We start from the raw sequence: 18814 nt of genomic DNA on the forward strand, positions 1-18814 counted from the left end.
TGCACCCTCTGGTGTGCACCAGTTGCTTTGCACACTCTGGTGTGCACAGTTTCATGGGTTGTGGCACACTCGGAGGAGGAGGGCAAGAGGCTGGACGGCTAGTTGGTGGTGATTGGAAAGAGGGGATGGAAGGCCAGAAACTTTCTGTTCCATTCCAGTCCGCTTTTGCAATATTCCACACCCTAGCTGGAATCTGCTTATCTTCCTATAAATTGAATCCCCATGGTAGTGAAACCTTCCCAATTTCCAACCTTATCCCCCACAAATGAAAACCCTTGCAGCCCTAAATTCTTCCTCTCATCCATTCTTTCATGAAAAGCTGCTTCTTAACTCAAAATTGTCCCATTAGCAAAGATAAAGCCTCCATCCAACTGTCATAACTATCCAGTACACACACACACTTGGCTCCCCTCATGAGCCTCCACCTGCTATGAAACAATACTTCAACACTTATCCATGGGGAGTGGAAAGGACTATGACACCTTAGCTGCTCTCTGTCATACCACATTACAAAGCCACTTTACAGAATGAATAATACTGACAAAGTTTTTCGATATGTGCAAAGTTAAAAAAAAGGTAGATTGGGGTGAAAGAGAGGAACAATGGGTGGCTATTCACAAGAAGGAAGTAGAGGAAGGGTATTTGGAAGAGGATCTGAAAAGTAACTGCTTGTACTTTCTGTTTCAGCAGATCTATAGTATTCCCTTTACTCCTCCTTCTTTTTCTGAAGACCATGGCAACATTTTATTAAAATGCATTTTGGGAAGTCCATGCCCTAGAATGTCATCTACTGTGGCTCAGTGGTACTTCAGAGGCAGTGGCTCCTTTCTTCAGCAGGGATTGTAATGAATATGGCAGCCTCTTTTTACCCTCTATGTGGTGGGAGACAGCCAATGGCTGCTTCTTGACTCTGTACGGGTAACGAGATAATAATACTTATATATTTTATAGCACGTTTTGTCTGTAGATCTCAAAGAAAAGTACAAAGAAAAGTAAGTAGCATTATTCCCGTCTCTACCCAGAAGCTAGAAACGGTCCTTTCTTGCCTTTATAAGCTAGTGCTACAAAAGAGAGTATCTTCTGTAGTTGGGTGTACCTCATGCCCTTTTTTTTCTTTTCAATATCGATTTCCTTTTAATTCTCCTACTTTTTCTCCATTTCCCCTGCTTTTTTCCTATTCCCTTTTCTTCTCTACTATTGAGCCAAGTACTTTTTAAAATAAGCATTCCGCTCAAAAAACACCCGCTCTTTGATTTCTGACAACAGAAATGTTCAGCATGGCTTACATTTTGTCACTTTACTTTATACAGATTATCCAACATATGTCCCTATCAAAATAAGAGGTGTATGTGGCTGTAACCAGCAGATGGCTTCTAATAATTTACTGAAAGATCTAGATTTTTAGAGAGTCTAGGGGCCCAAAAATCATGTGTAATTACCACTATTATGCACAGAAACAGCTAATCAGACACATTTTCATGCGTAGTCATACAATTTCTACACACAATAGGATTAATTACACAAACATTTTGCAGACCTAAACTGCCTGAAAATCCAATCCGAAGTATTTTATCCCTTTATCTTATAATGAACATTAAAGTCAGTTTTCTTTAATCTCCATTAAAATTGTGCATTCCAGTTTTTAAGATTAATTCTTAGGTTTTTCCCTAGTTCACGTGAATTCAGCTACCAAGGATAGGCAAAATGTTCTATATGCATTTGTTTATGAACAAGCGTGGGCCATTGGCCAAAATATGGCTCGCCGCTCACTGGGAGAAGAAGCTCACAAAAACTCACATATTTGAATGCAATTTGGAGACTACCATTGAAAAGATCATTTCACCAAAGGTATGTAACTGACTGAGATGTTTAAGACCAGTTGGAGAAAGGTAGATCCTTTTTTTTTTTTTTTTTTTGAAAAAGAATACATCAACAAATAGTGTAAAGGTCCATATCTGAAGTCAGAGAGACAAGGTAGGTGAGGTAATATCTTTTATTGGACCAGCTTCTGTTGGTGCGGGAGCCAAGCCCAGTTTACCCAGAGTTCTTCTTCAGGTGTGGGAAAGGTACTCAGAGTGCCACAGCTAAATAAAATGTGGAACGGATTGTTTAGCATAAATATTTAACATATATCAAGGGACCTTGGAGATCTTGGAGTCATTGTGGATAGTTCTCTGAAGACGTCCACGCAGTGTGCAGCAGCAGTCAAAAAAGCAAACAGGATGTTAGGAATTATTCAAAAAGGGATAGAGAAGAAGACAGAGAATATCTTATTGCCCTTATATAAATCCATGGTACGCCCACAACTTGAATACTGCATACAGATGTGGTCCCCTCATCTCAAAAAAGATAAACTGGCATTAAAAAAGGTTCAGAAAAGGACAACTAAAATGATTAGGGGTTTGGAACGGGTCCCATATGAGGAGAGATTAAAGAGGCTAGGACTTTTCAGCTTGGAAAAGAGGAGTCTAAGGGGGGGATATGATAGAGGTCTATAAAATCATGAGTGGTGTGGAGAAAGTGAATAAGGAAAATTTATTTACTTGTTTCCATAATATAAGAACTAGGGGCCACCAAATGAAATTAATGGGTAGCAGGTTTAAAACAAATAAAAGGAAGTTCTTCTTCACTCAGCGCACAGTCAACCTGTGGAACTCCTTGCCTGAGGAGGTTGTGAAGGCTAGGACTATAACAGGGTTTAAAAGAGAACTGGATAAATTCATAGAGGTTATGTCCTTTAATGGCTATTAGCCAGGATGGTTACAGAATGGTGTCCCTAGCCTCTGTTTGTCAGAGGGTGGAGATGGATGACAAGAGAGAGATCACTTGATCATTACCTGTTAAGTTCACTGCCTCTGGGGCACCTGGCATTGGCCACTGTCAGTAGACAGGATACTGGGCTGGATGGGCCTTTGGTCTGACCCAATATGGTCATTCTTATGTTCTTATGACCCTTCGAGGTGAAGTGGGGCAACGGAAGAGGGGGAAGGCAGCTGGTGGGGGGGGGGGATGGTTAATAGCATAGATTATTGTAATAAGCAATAAATTCAGTCTCTCTGTTCCCATGATTTTTAGTGGCTATCAAAGTTATGCCTTTAATCTCCCAGGCTCATGTTTTGAAGGTGTTGTACAGGTTTCCTTTGAGGACAAGGACTGAGAGGTCAGATATGTAGTGATCACTTAGTGAAAAGTGTTTGCCCAGAGGTGATGTGGTGGTGTTGTCTTTTTCATTTTCCTGTGAGAGTTAATTTGAGAGCAGAGTGATTATCTCGTTTCACCCACATCGTTGTTATTTGGGCATTTAGTGCACTGGTGAGGTACATCATATTTTGTGATAGGTTTGTGTGGGATCCATGAATCTTGAAAGGTGAGTTGCAGGGGTATTGATCATTGTAGCAGTGTAGATATGTCTGCAGGTTTTGCATCTGTTGCTCTGGCTGTGTCTGGTGCCGCATTGAGTTCCTGGGTCCTGATCTGTGTAGAGCTTGCTTTCTGATGATGAGCTTGGAGAGGTGGGGTGTTGTTTGAAGGTCAGAAGAAGGGGTTCAGGAAAGATTTCTTTCAGGGTGGGATCCCCATCAAGTATGAGTTGTAGTTGTTCGATGATATCCGATATGAGTTCCAGTGTGCGGAGGTAGGGGTGTGCGGTCGGAGAGGGCTTTATTTCTGTATTGAAGCAGGTATATTTGGGTGGCCCATTCCATGATGTGGTCTGCTTCTCTGGTGGAATGTCCTTCTTTGGTGAAGATGTTTTTGAATGTGTTAAGGTGTATATCCTGGACTTTCTCCTTGGTGCATATTCTGTGGTATCTGAGTGCCTGGCTGTCGATAACGAATTTCTTGGTGTGTTTGGAATGCTTACTAGATCTATGAAGGTAGGTATGGTGACCTGTACCTTTCTTGTATATAGTTGTCTATAGGGTTCTATTGTTGAAGCTGATCATGGTGTTGAGAAAGTTGATGCTAGTGTGGGAGTGTTCCAGAGAGAGTTTAATGGATACATGGTGGTTGTTGACGTTATGGTGGAAATCTATGCGGGAGTTTAAGTTGTCTTTCCAGAGGGTGAAAATATAATTGATGTATCTCAGGTATATCATTGGTTTCATGTATAGGTGCCAGAACTAGGGGTGCTGGGGGCACTACTGCACCCCCCAGCTTGAAGTGGTTTCCATTATATACAGGGTTTACAGTTCGGTTCAATGGCTCTCAGCACCTCCACAATAAAAATTGTTCCAGCAACCCTGGTTTCATGGTGCATTTGTTCAAAAATTCTTCCTAGAAACTCCAGCCAAGATTGTGGCCCCAGTTCAAGGCACTGTACAAATGCATAGTAAGGGCTAGTCCATGTCTTGAAAAGCTTGCAATCTAAATAGACAAGACACATAAAGTGTGGGTGGGGGAGACAGAACACAGAGGTGAAGTGTGTTGCCTGAGGTCACATAGCAAGTGTGGCAGAGCCAGGAACAGAACCAAAGTCTTCTGAGTCCTAGTCCAGTACCCTATCCACCAGGAATTGTCTTCTTTTAAGTGACAATAGCTCTTGATCTCCAACTCTGTGTTAGCCTGAATATCTCAGAATGACACATACCATGTTGTTTTATTGTTTAATTGAGCTCTTTTTCTATACTTAGCTAGCACATAAAGAAATTGTTCAAAGACTTCACTAGTATACCTTTTGCTTTGTATAGTAACTATACTATCATTTTGTCTTAATGATTTTGCCACGAATATTAATACTTGAACCATTTAAAAAAATCATTAAAGGTTAACATTGCTCTGCGCACCTCAGGACACTTGCTTTTGGGAGTGGTGCGAATCTATCATAGGAAGGCAAAATACCTTTTGGCAGACTGCAGTGAAGCTTTAGTGAAAATGAAGATGGCCTTTCGTCCAGGTATGTACTGAATTCTGCATTTGTCTGTCCATGTCATTTACAGCAGTGGTTCTCAAAGCCAGTCTGCCGCTTGTTCAGGGAAAGCCCCTGGCGCGCCAGACCGGTTTGTTTACCTGGTGCGTAAGCAGGTTCGGCCGATCGCGGTTCCCACTGGCCATGGTTCACCGCTCCAGGCCAATGGGGGCTGCGGGAAGTGGCGCAGGCCAAGGGACATGCTGCCGCCCTTCCTGCAGCGCCCATTGGCCTGGAGCTGCAAACCATGGCCAGTGGGAGCCACGATCGGCCGAACCTGCTGATGCGGCAGGTAAACAAACCGGTCCGGCCCGCCAGGAGCTTTCCCTGAACAAGCGGCAGACCAGCTTTGAGGACCACTGCTTTACAGCTTCTTATCTTTAAATTTCATTTGGGACATTCCAGTCAGATATACATTATTGATTTCAACACAAGTTGGACTTCCTGGTGCTTAACAAAAAGAATTAATGGTTATTTTGAATGTAATTTGATCTTTTTGGCTCCTTTGGGGAGGTAGTATTGTTTCATGCTTAGAGCAGAGGGCTATGAACAGAGGAACTTTGGCTCTATTCCCAAATGTACCATTAAGTAATTATATGACCTTTGTCAAGTCATTTAACCTTTTTATGGTCTAGGGCAGGTCTACACTTAAACTGTGACACTATATACCTAGCGGGAGTGCCCTGTAACCCACATATTCATCATTTATATATAACTGTGATATTTCACATAAAGCATGCCATGTGATGTATCAAAGGAAAGGTTATGATATGCTGAAAGCCATTGTTCTATCTAAATCCATATATCATTAGTGCATATGAAGTAATGAGACTGTGTTTTATGGTTGTCACTAAAATATGCTGTGAGTTGGGGAATTGTCTAGGTATTAGATCCCCAGAGTCAAGGACAAGGTTGCTAACCAACGCCTGGGTGGGTATCAAACGACCAACAGCCATTGTCCAGCAAGGAAATTACAATTCAATTACTCATTTGAACAAGGCCACACCAGGAGAATTGCTCAACCAGCCTTGCCTGGTGACTCAGCAATGACCGCCATACATGCCTGGACTTATGTTCTCCAAGCACATGGACTAAGGAAGTGGTTTTCAACCTGTGGGTCATGACCCAGTACGGGATTGCAGGATGTAAGGGTCATGGCAGCTTTGGTGAGCACCGCTGATTGGGCCATTAAAAGTCTCGTTGGTGGTGCTGCCTGGCTAAGGCAGGCTAGTCCCTACCTGTTCTGACATTGTGCTGCGCCCGGAAGCTGCCAGTAGCAGGTGAGGCTCCTAGGCAGGGGAGCCATGGGGCTCCGTGCACTGCCCCCACCCCAAGCACCAGCTCTGCACTCCCATTGGCCTGTTCCCAGCCATTGGGAGCTGGTGGGGCACTGCCTGCGGGTGAGAGCTGCACAGAGCCACTTGCTCACCTCTGCCTAGGAGCTGGACCTGCTGCTGGCTGCTGCCAGGGCGCAGCGCGGTCCACGGTGCCAGGACCGTCAGGAAGCCTCCTGCCTTAGCACTCCTGATGTGCTGCTGACCGGGAGCCACCCGAGATAAGCCCGGGCCCCAACCCTGCGCCCCAATCACCTGCCTCAGCCCTGAGCCCCCCCAAGCCCAGAGCTCCTTCCTGCACCCCAAACCCCTCATCCCCGGCCCCACCCCAGAGCCTGCACCCCCAGACCAGAGCCCTGACCCCCTCCTGCATCCCAACCCCCTGACTCGGCAAGAGCCCCCTCCCACAAAGTGAATCCCTCATTCCCGGCCCAACCTTGCAGCCCTCACACTCGCACCCCAACCGAGTGCCCTAGCCCTGAGCCCCTCCCACATCCCAAACCCCTCATCCCCAGCTCCGTTGGGTCGTGGGCATCAACAGTTTTCTTCAACCGGGTCGCCAGAAAAAAAGTTTGAAAACCACTGGACTAAGGGATGTGTATAAAACAGAACAGAGTGGCCCCATGGGTCTTGAGCAGTGCAAAATGGTATGTTCCTGAATTAGAAGGCTGGGAGCTGGGGGGGATTTGGCTGGTGCTTTCTCTGTGTGATTCATGAGTGGCTCTGGGAGCATTCAGGCACTCTAGCTGGGTATGGGGCTCCACATGCAGTTGTGTTGAGTTATAACAGCACCTGGAGAGGTTTGCTTCTTGTCACTAGCAAAGCATTGAGAGAGACAGCCCAGGCTGGAGAGTTAAGGGGACACAGCAGTCCCACAGTCCCAGGATATGCCCCGGGGATCCCGTCACATAAACCACTGCAGTGACACAGCTGCAGTGCTTCAGTGAAGACCTTACCTATGCCAATGGGAGACGCTTCTCCCATCGGTGTAGGTACTCCACCTCCCTGCGAGGTGATAGCTATGTCAACGGGAGAATTCTCCTGTTGACTTAGCGTTGTCTATGGAGGGAATTAGGTCAGTTTCACTGTGTAGCTTGGGGTGTGGATTTGTCACACCCCATAGCAATGTAATTATGTCAACCTAATTTCCTAGTGTATACCTTGCCTTAGTGGTTGTTAGTGGCCAAAATTTTCCATGGTCTTTAAACAACTACTAGTTAGTAGTTCCAGCAGACTGACAGCATTTCAGAACCTCTAGCATTTTTCAATGGCACCATACATTTATATGTATGCCAATAAATAGTATGTGTCTGAAATGTACATGAATTAAAGATTAAATTCCATTTTTGGGTCCTAGTAACAATGGTAAACTTAGTTTATGATGGCAACAGAACTCCTTGATAGATTAACAGTCTTATTGTAAAAACAACGAGGAGTCCTTGTGGCACCTTAGAGACTAATAAATTTATTTGGGCATAAGCTTTCGTGTTTGTAAACATAAGTTTTTGTAAACACTTGTGAGAACATGACTCCTTATCACTGCTTATTTTGTTATGTTTTGCTTTTCTTTTAGGACTTGTTGATCTTCCAGAAGAGAGCTTTGAAGCTGCTTATAATTCCATTACATTGCCTGAAGAATTTCCTGATTTTGACACACAACTACCTGACTTGAAGTAAATGTTTCTCAGCTTTTTTTTATATTTTGTCTGGCCTCATTTTCTCAGAGGTAAAACTGTATGTTCTTGCTTATTATCTGACCCATACTCAGCATGCAGGTGGTACAGTTATTCCAGTTATTTGAATTTGATAACCTGATTCTTCCATATTCTAAGCCATAGAATTATGTATTGGTATAGTTCTTCCAATCCCATTTTATGAACACAGTCCTTTTCAATGAAGTAGTTGTTTCAATTTAGGCTTTAGAAGTTTTTCATTTAATTTATTTGAATGAATACTAGAGACAGAAAAGTTGAACTGCTGTGCTCCAGAGGAGGCAGCCCAAGTAGCCTAAATTTCATTCTGTTGTAAGAACAGAGTAGCCTGGATCCATGGCATAGCAATCCTTCACTGCTATGATCTAAAACTGAATTTAAAATTCTGGTCTTTTGCTCCCTGAGGTCTGGTAGGCAATGGGAGGCAGCATGTTGACACTTCAGAAGTTATTAAGATCTGGGAACTAAAACACTTGTTTCTGATGGACTTTAGTGGGGTCAGAGCCAAAGCATAGTGCACCTTCTCAGACATTTTCCCTTTACATCTCAATAAATGTAGTTATTTTGGATCTGAAAGTCTTTGCTATTTTTTGTTATAAATCTAATTTCAGAAAACCTGTAGCTTACAGATAATAATACATAATTGTTTTCAGTCGAATCAAGTAGTAAAATGTGCCACTGTGTGAGGAACAATGATGGAGCTCCCTTTTTCAAATTAATTAAAGAGTTTATAGGGTTTAATTTACAGATGATATGCTATATTGAGGAGTCCATTATGTGACATTGTACCTGGCAGAAAATGGGACTTGTATGTAATTGATAGAAGCTGAAGTTGGACAACATGAAGGTGTGGTTGGTAGGTAAAAATAAGTTTTTGTAGAACATGATAGGGATGATGTTTTCCCCTGTCAAGCAAGTTTGCAGTCATGGGGTATATCTTGATTACAAATTGCTCCTGGAGTCGGAGGTAGTTTTAATAGCCAGGAGCTCCTCTGTCTAAGTGCATTAGGCCTTGTCTACACTGCCACTTTACAGCGCTGAAACTTTCTTGCACAGGGGGGTGGGAATAAAAGCAAGTTTCAGTGTTGTAAAGTGGCAGTATAGACAGTGCACCAGCGCTGGGAGCTACTCCCCTCGTGGGGGTGGGTTTTTTACAGCACTCCCAGTGTTGGTGCCATGACTACACAGCCACATTAAAGCTCTGCCGCGGCAGTGCTTTAACGTTGGTAGTGAAGATATACCCTAAATCAGTGGTTCTCAAAGCCAGTCTGCCGCTTGTTCAGGGAAAGCCCCTGCCGGGCCGGACTGGTTTGTTTACCTGCCGCGTCCGCAGGTGCGGCCGATCGCGGCTCCCACTGCAGTTCGCCGCTCCAGGCCAATGGGGGCTGTGGGAAGGGCGGCCAGCACATCCCTTGGCCCGCGCTGCTTTCTGCAGCCCCCATTGGCCTGGAGCGGTGAACCGCGGCCACTAGGAGCTGCGATCGGCCAAACCTGCTGATGCGGCAGGTAAACAAACCGGTCCGGCGCGGCAGGGGCTTTCCCTGAACAAGCAGCGGACTGGCTTTGAGAACCACTACCCTAAATGCTTTTCTCTCTAGTGTGGACCTTACCACAATCCTTGTACCTCTGTGACTTCATGACTAGATTATTTAATGGGTTGTGCAAACTTCTTTGAAGATTACCTAGAAGCTTCAGCATGTACAGAAGGCAGCTGCCTGCTTGCTTCGAGGTATCAAATGCAGGGAATATATAGCATCTATTTTCCAGTAGCTATGCTGTCTTCCTTTTAGCTTCTAGATGCAATGAGAAGTGTCAGTTTTAATCAGTAAAGCCCTAAGTGGTTTGGGCTCTGGCTACCTGGGAGATTGCCTTTCACCCTGAATAAGAGTTGACATCAGCTGGGGTGTTTTGGAGTCTTAAAAAGTAGTAATTTATTGCTTTTTGTCTTTAAAGAAAAACATATGAGGCTTGAGGACCCTCTGGTTACAAGCTTTTTGCCATGCAGCAACATGGCCAATGTCAATTCATGTTGTTTTTTATATCTTTACATTTTTCATTAGTGCCATTGATGTTGCTGAACACTTTACTTTGAATCAGAGCAGACCTGAAGACATCACACTTCCAGAAGATTATAGAAGGACTATGCTTTCCAGTGATGGGAATTTTGGTGAGAACAGCTGATAAATTAGAATTTGAAAAATTTGTAAGAATTTTTACTGCCATTTTTTCTAATTTATTAGATTTGTACTTCATAAGCAAATGCATTTACATTGATAATGATTTATAAAATTACACTTTAAGATTTAATTACTGTATGCAAACTCATAAAGCTTATTTTTACTCATATGAAGGATTTGTTTGCTTGTTGTAATTGCTGAGTCTACTTATTCTCTTTGGGCTTGATCCAAAGACCACTGAAGTCAATGAAAATGCACCTGTTGGTTAAAGTGGGCTTTGAAATGAGCAATAAGTGCCTTAAAACTTAATGGGCACAATTCTTGTTTACGCTGCCGCCCCTTTAAGTGAGTGGAAACATAATTAATATATGCAATTTAGGCTTGTGTTAACTGCAGAATTAACTTGACTTCTTACCCAACCCCAACCCAAGTCTCGTCCACACACAAAAATCTCTCACTTGAGTTGGCTGGCCCATCAGAGAATACAGATTAAAGCCCGATCGCTGATCACACTTGAACAGCTAACACAACCACTCCTCTGCTAGAGGAATGTAAAGAGGTCTTAATGTAAAGGAAAATCAAGCCGAAGGCTAAGTCTACACTGCACTTTCGTTGATAAAGTTGGTCAGGGGTGTGAAAAAAACACACACACATGACTTGTTGGGGGTGGTTTTATTTTGTCCGCAGGAGAGCTCTCTCTTGCCGACAAAGGGCGGCTACACTGCGTACCTTACAGCAGCACAGCTGTGCCACTGTAAGGTGTGCAATGTAGATATAGCCTAATATATTTTGTGTTTTTACTGAACTAGCTTAAATTGTTTGTTCTGTAATGCAGCCTCATTTTGAGAATTTTCTAAAATTCTGAGGAAATTGACATATATGTATTTCATCTGTATTGACAGAAGGAGTTATCAGTAATTATATATGTTTGTTCAGGTGAGGAGACTGAAATACAAAGAGGATATAGCTTCTTCAATGATGGCAAATTAATGAGTACTAATAGTCTCTTGCTTGATCAGAGCTCAGTGAGCCTCTCTGGAGACAAATCTATACTACGTGACGACACACATGGATTCAAACTCGATGGTTTTGGAGATGAAGATGTCCCGGGGGATATGATTGGTATGGTTTGTCATAGATGAACACAGTCCAATCAATTCTATCTAAAGTATTTTTACTGTAAAAACCCTACACAAAATGTAAATAAAAATAGAACTTGCATTTGAAAACATTTTTTCTGAAACTTACTGTGTGTTTCCTTTGCACTTTTAGTTTTTCACTACTTAATAATAAACTGAACTCATTTATATAATCCCAGACCAAAACTCGTTTAAAATGAAATTAAGGGTGAGAGTACATTTCAGCAGTTTAGGGTAAAATATATTTTGGGAATGTGCAATTATCCCACAATCAGGCATTATAAAACCAAGAAATTGAGAGTTAAGGTTAAACTTAAAAGAAATTCAAACACGTTAAGGTATGGAAATGCACAGTTAGGACATTCAGACAGTCTTAACTTTGCCCTTTCGTGACACCAAGCAATAACCATTTGATTTTGATTAAGACATTTTAGTGGTTTTGGTTCCAGATTCGATTAAAGTGATATTTTAAAACACATTAGGTTTTTTTCTTTATTTCACCTCATTGTGTCACCTGCTTGGCCCTCTCTCCTTCACCCCACATTTCCCAGCACATGCATATGTGTGCACACAAACCAGTTTTCCCCTTCCCCACTGATCCTCTCCTGCACTATACCCCTGGTTCCCCATTCTGTCGTCTCTGTTTAGTAGATGTGGTGCAACAGTTTGCTTTTGAAAACAAATGTTTAGCATTAATTGTCACTTTTTGTCATTTTTTTTTTTACCAGTGAAAGTCTCTCCATCAGCACAAGCTTGTACATAAGAATCTTCTTCAGTGAAACTTACATAGAATTGCCCATTTTCAAAATGGTTTCAACGCAGGACTGAGGCCATGTCTTCCCTCAGTTAATGTACCCCATTTAAAAATGACCGCTACTTTCCACTGTTCCCAGGAAGAGTGAAGCCACCCATCTTTTTTGTTAAGAGCACTGTATGGCCACACTCCCACTGAGAACAATGGGAAATAGGTGACCTTCTCAAAATGATCACCTAACTGTGGACAAGTTATGTCTTAAGTTATGTCCAGAGTCTTCTTGAGAAAAATGGGATGGCAGCCATTATGAAAGAGGGCAGTTCTAGACAGAATTCATTGTAATGGAATGTTATTTGTTATCCCCTTGCTGAGGAGAAATGTTCAGCTATAAAGAATAAACAGGGAGAAATTACCATTAATCCTAAAAAATAAAGTCTTCAGATGTAGTCTATGGAGTGAGTTTTAACTGTAAATAAAGTCTGAATCATTTGTATTATTCTGTTATTAAGATCATTCAGGACAATTAAAGAGCCCTACATTGTATGCCATATTTTTAGAGGATCTCTTTTTAAATTAATTTTAACTTAATCTAATTAACAATTTACTTGTAAATTCTGAGAAAATTAATTATGTTCCCAAAGAGTAAGTACAGCAGTTTTGGGAAGGATATGCTGTATCTTCATACGTAACAAAGTACTTGAATCGCTGCTTTAAGTGCAAAACTCAGCTCTGGCTTTACTATATCACTGCAAGTGGTGCTTCCATAATAAAACATCACAAGTAAATCATCATTTGAAATTTATGCTTAAAACTGGTTTCAGTCCATTTTCCTCCGCTTGTGTTTTTTGCATCTATATCCAAGCAAAAACATTTTAGAACTACAGCCTTTCCTGTTGTACTACAACAAAATACTTTTCTCAAAAGAAATATTTGGAAATTAATGGCAAGTCAAGTGTGTCATTATGCCTGCCGTTTTGAAGGACCAGCACTGTAAACAGCTATAATTAATGGTCTTAGAATTTACATACAAACCCCTTATTTTAAGGGTTAATAATGAAACTATAAAAAAAAACTTGGATAAAAGTTGGTATGTACATTTTTTTTAAACTGCTGGAAGAAGAAAAAAATGATTGTTTTTAACTTTCAGGGGAGCAACATAGATGCAGAAACATAGATGCCAACTTAAACCAAATATTTTTTTTTGACAAGAAGTAAAATATCATAAACTTTTTTTTTAATTTCGTCCTCCTCATAATAGCAAGAGCAGCTAAGTACACTTTGTGCGTGGTCTGTTAAATTTTCATTATGATTTTGCAAGACGTGTAAAAATATAAAATAATAGACATTTTACCAGAGTATGGTGGTGTTTTCTGCTTATTTATCTCAAAATAGTTTGTTTACAAACAGCTGTCTTGTAAGTGATTAAATTTGTAATATGAGTTAATCAATTTTGACATTTTCACATAGACTTTTACTAATTATAAAGCACTCTCTGTAAGCACTGGGGCCTCATTGGCAGGATGCTGCACACCTCTTCTTATTAGCCAAACACCTTCAGCTCCCATTGATTTCGCAAGAGATGCACACCATCTTGCAGGATTGAGCTCTATATAATTCCTTCTAAATAATTCATTATAATGGATTCTGCTGGCCTATTGCATAAATAATGCTATTTTAAAACATTTTAATATATGACTACCCTGTTGACTGACTTAATAGCTTTTTAAATTGAAATGTAAATTTACATTTGTATTAATGTAGTAGATATACCATAGGGTATTGTAAAATATGATAATGTGCAGATTAGTTTTAATTTTGAAATGTACTTATTTAGCTTTTGGTGATTCCTGCTGTGTATAAGCTAGAACACGTTTGGGGCTTTGTTTGTTTTTTAGAATAAGGAAGTTATATATAAAAAAACTTTTTAAACAACATTAAAGATCATACTTTCTCAGGTGAAAGGCAGAAAATTCAAAATTAAGTCTAATTCTCTCCTTTATACACATTGTTTTGTATTAAGAAAGCTTTAATTCTAAATCTTCAGACTTGTTTAAGTCGGTCTCTTGCTTTAAACGCAAGACTAATATTTAAATAGTAACATTTGGCTGGGTCATTTGTTTTATTACCACTAAAGCTTAGAATGATTAAAATTATGCATTTTATTTTCAAGAAAATCTGCTGAGGACTGAGCAAAATAGCCTAATTTATGACATTCTTGACATGGAGGAAGAAGTTCCTTTGTCACAGGAGCTTCCTGATGATAATGTAGTGGGTGAGTCTGTAGTGTTTCTGTTCCTTCTGATTACCTAAATCAGCACTTCACTTATTTGTTAATGTACAATACTAGTGTTATGCAGGCATTATGTGATCAGAATCATATCCTTTGCTTCGTTGCTGCCTTGGGTTCTGTTTTCCTTTTTTCTTATATACTTTGTTCCCCTTTCAGGTATAATTAATTCTTGCAATTCTGTGTCTGTAACTCGACATTGATAGAAACATGTTTTTACATTATACCTTTTTTCTCCCTCATAGGATGTTGTGAGATTTAGTTTGATATCAGCTCCTTGGATGAGAGGGGATATGATTGCTCTTTATAAATACGTCAAGAGGGTAAACACAAGGAAAGAAGAAAAGCTATTTAAGCTTTTTAAAGGACAGTGTTGGCACAAGAGCAAATGGGCATAAGCTGGCTATAAATAAATTTAGGCAGAAAATCAGAAGCAGGTTTCTAACCATCAGATGAGTGAGGTTCTGAAACAGTCTTCCAGTAGGTGTACCAGGGGGAAAAAAATATCGAGATTTAAGATGGAGCTTGATAAATTTATGTATGGGTTTACCTGATGGGGATACCCGTGATAGAAGGGGACTAGAATTGATGACCCAGGAGGTCTCTTCTAGTCCTATGTTCCTATGATGAAAGAAACTGCAGAGTGCAAAATATTTGTATTAAAGTATTGTTTTAGAAACTAGTTTCAGGGAGAAAAAAAATTCGGTTGTACCTTAAGACTTACCCTCATTTTTCTAACTCTAATATTTGTGTTTTGATACCAAATGAATTAATTAAATTATTTTTATTGGATTGTGGGATGTGTTTTACAGTGAATTCCAGCTATGTAGATTCTATGCATCCAGAAGAAAACCACCAGATGAGTGAAACTACACTGTTGACAAATGAAAAAGAAGGATTTACACTTGACCCAGTTGATGCTACAGGTCAGAGTTCAATCAGTTTCCTGTTAGGTGCATGCAAAGATTACAATTCCTGCTGCATGGAAAACCCTGAAAAGCATTTTATATAAAATTATTCTAGTTATATGACTTGCTTTACTCTCCTCTCCTCTTTACTAAGGATATTTGTGTCAGAGATTATTTTTATTTATGTACATTTCATCTGTTCCTGCTGTCAAAGTTCAGTTCTGTTCTGAAAAGTGACTATGGAAAAAGGGCATTTTCTTACTCAACTGATCCACTCCCAATGTGTATTCACAGTCTTCTCCACTTACTAAAATAAGTTTTATTACTTTTCACTCCTGTTAGCAATGCAAAACCAATACTGCTGTAGGAGAGTGAACTGTATTCAATTCTGGCTTATATACCATCAACAGAATTGTTAACTCAATTCCAGTTGCAGAATCTTTGTTTGTGAGTTGTGGCCAGAAAGAACCAACATTGACTTTCAGATTCCAGGATGAATATTCAGGGTTTGCAGTCAGAAAAAACATCTTTTTACTTATAAATTGATCTGATTTGTTTTGGAAGTCATGCTATTATTATGGTCACTTTTTAGGGTCAAGTCACACTTTAATTTCTCAGATGAATTGTTATCTCTGTGTTGCATGTTCATAAATATTCCTCAGAAACTAGGTCTGATTTAAAATTCAATTGAATGTGTGCTCCTAATTCCCTTGTGTGCTTTTGAAAATTCCACCCTAAGGTTGGAAAACATTCTGTATAGAAATGAATTTTAACAGTTTTCTCTGGAACATCAACAATTCTTTATGCATAGAATGACAGTCTTATCTTCAGATTTCCAACCTTTTAATGCTTTTTTTCATGGTCTTAATTTTACTTAAACATAAAGATTTCCCTAAGATATTGAAAAAGGAAAAAATTTCCTCATTACTGTGATTAACAGGTGTTCAAAGTCAGTTCATTCAAGAAGATTAAAATTGGAAGTCTTGAAGAGATATCATCAGTCCTTGGAGATATAAGAAATGAAAGTGTAATTTGTTTCATCCACTGGCCAACCCATGTGGTACATTTGTGGGTGTTATCAAATACATAAAATGATACAATGGAAAAGAATGTTATGAAATAAACACCCGCACCATTCATATTGAAACTAAACCTTAGAATGCTTACATTTTCCAATTTTCCTGCCAAATGACTATTGAGATGCATATATGTGTGTCTCCATGTGTTGGTGTTCTCCTCATTCAACCTCTTAAAGGGTTAAAACTGACAAAAACAGACATTAATTCTAAAATACTATTTTTTATGGATGTTAGTGATTCTTTGCCTTGCTATCTTCTCAGTAGAGTAAACTGCCTTTACAATACCTGAGAGAGAGGGGAGGTGAGATAATATTTTTATTGGACCAACTTCTGTTGGTGGAAGGTACAAGCTTTTGAGGTATATTGTCTGTCTCTCACACACTTAATCATATCCTCTTACTTAAATAAACCATTACTTTACAGCTTTTTCAGTACAATATTAATAAATCTTCCTGCACTTAGAGGTATTTGAACTTGAGAGTGTGCAGAATTCCCAAAAAAATGAAGAGGCTGTCTTTCTGAAAACTTTTGGTGAAATGGTCCCCTCATTGTCAATGTAATTCTCCAGTTCACTCTACTTTTTTCTAAACTATTTCCAGCCTGTCTTTTTTATTCCAACTATTATATTAATGCTTAAGTTTTAAAGCATCAGAACTTGTTCGTATATATTCATAATTCCACAAGAAATTAGAGGAAAATGTTCTAAACTGTAGTCAAAATGTCCTTATTGTTTGGCTGGTGGTTGCTGTATTGACACTGGTTTTTTTTAGCTTAAAGATTGACCTCAGGATGTGAGGGTGTGGGAGATGAAGGCAATACTTTTAGCCTCTCAAGGAGTGTTACCAGAACACATGCAATAAACAAAAGGCCCTCTAAGTTGCTGCAAGAATGTTTTACGAAGAGAGTTGAGGACTGGAAGTAAAGTGGGGGAAATGGCCCACAAAGGGAAGGTCAGCAATGTCAGGGTGGCCTAATATCCAAATCTCTGCTTTAAGAAGTTCACAAGCCAGCCCCTCCCCATTCCACACTCTTGGTACAGTATATGCTGTCATCAGAACTATGAGGAAGGGAGAGCTCCTGTTCAGATGTTGACACCAACATGCTGAACAATGAAAATATGGAAAAAAGAATTCAATTTGAATAGCATAGTTTACTTCAGCTGTGTCCTGTGATACCCAGCACCCTAGTATAGTAATAGATAAGCGTCCATCAGAAAAGTAGATAAACGTCCATGTTTGTGAATGTTTCTTATGCTTAGTTGTCATAGGGAGAAGGAGCTTTAAAAGAAAGAGGAAGTTGCTTGTTGATGTAGTGAAGGAGCTCAGCAGCAGTACTATTTACAAACAGCTTAGCAACAGCATGGATACTCTTACTATGTTGGATCTTGCACCCCCCACAAGAAAGTTGATGATATGGAAGAAGTCAGGAGGAGTGGATAAACTTCTGTCCCGTACTACACAGCCTTTGATTAATGCTGAGCTACAAATGGTAAAGGTTTATGCCTTTGTATGCTATTACAACATTACCATATAAGTGATGGGATTGTTGCATATTTAGGACCTGATTATCAGAGATGGTCTCCAATTTTTCAGGTTTAATTTTGTGTGCCCAAGTAACTGTGTGTCCAATAAACTGCAGGTGAAAATATTAACAATTGAATTATCTAATTGTACAGAAATTCAGGTAATTGGACATCTGATGACTATATTTGTATCTACTGGTATTTGCTTCTACAGAAAAGTCTGCCATCTCTAGAATTCAGGCCCTTAATCTTCAAAATTCCAAGAACCAGTACAAGAGGGCATAGAAATATGAGCGTATGTTTGTGATTTCACATATAGGCACTTCGTTGATTGCACACTGGTACATTATTATTTTTCTGATTTATTGCTCTGTAGTTAGTACTAGACCATATTGACCTTCTGCAATGATTGTTTGTTATAATAGTAATAAAAATATTATATAGTGCTTTCCACCCGTAGTTTTCAAAGTGCTTTTTGTTTGTTTTTTGTTTAAGTGTTCTGAGGTCTTCAGGCTACCAAGTAAATACAAATGTATTATGATTATTGTTTTATTAATATAATATAATTAAGCAGGAATTATATTCTAGGACGTCCTAGTTTTGAACAATGAATTCCAAGAAAAAAAATTACTAACCTTTAAATTTGTAGAGCCAAATAAGATCAGCTTGAGGAAAAATGTGTGACTTGACCTGACACTGTACTGTTGTAGTAAGAGCCTTATGTTAGAAAGAACATTATAACAGTCTTATAAGGCAAGAGGTCTTACAGAGAAATGGTGTTAAAATTGTTTTAAATATCTGTAGACATGTCCAGTTTTACTGAAATTGTCATTTCATTCATTTTAGTTACTGAAACATGTTTTCAGTTGCACCAAATGGAAATAGTGCCAGCTAATCAGATAACTGGTGGTGGCTACTTATTTATTGATTTAAAACAAAACTTCATCTGGTTACAAGTAGAACATGCTTTAAAAAAAACAAAACTGTACTTTAAGC

At 39.7% G+C, this 18814-nt stretch overlaps 1 protein-coding gene across 1 annotated transcript in view; it reads left to right on the top strand.

Annotated features, from left to right (window-relative positions):
• The first annotated feature begins 1704 nt into the window (after window positions 1-1704).
• RAD21L1 (RAD21 cohesin complex component like 1) overlaps window positions 1705-18814 on the top strand; it is a 31650-nt gene continuing 14540 nt past the window's right edge. The window contains exons 1-8 of the mRNA XM_077832478.1: window positions 1705-1848; window positions 4765-4894; window positions 7814-7913; window positions 10013-10119; window positions 11066-11251; window positions 14193-14294; window positions 15122-15235; window positions 17555-17784. Of these exons, the coding sequence (XP_077688604.1) occupies window positions 1705-1848; window positions 4765-4894; window positions 7814-7913; window positions 10013-10119; window positions 11066-11251; window positions 14193-14294; window positions 15122-15235; window positions 17555-17784 (1113 nt within the window). The remainder of the gene's footprint in view (window positions 1849-4764; window positions 4895-7813; window positions 7914-10012; window positions 10120-11065; window positions 11252-14192; window positions 14295-15121; window positions 15236-17554; window positions 17785-18814) is intronic.

This window comes from Eretmochelys imbricata, chromosome 13, assembly GCF_965152235.1.
Source record: "Eretmochelys imbricata isolate rEreImb1 chromosome 13, rEreImb1.hap1, whole genome shotgun sequence".
Taxonomy (NCBI): domain Eukaryota; kingdom Metazoa; phylum Chordata; order Testudines; family Cheloniidae; genus Eretmochelys; species Eretmochelys imbricata.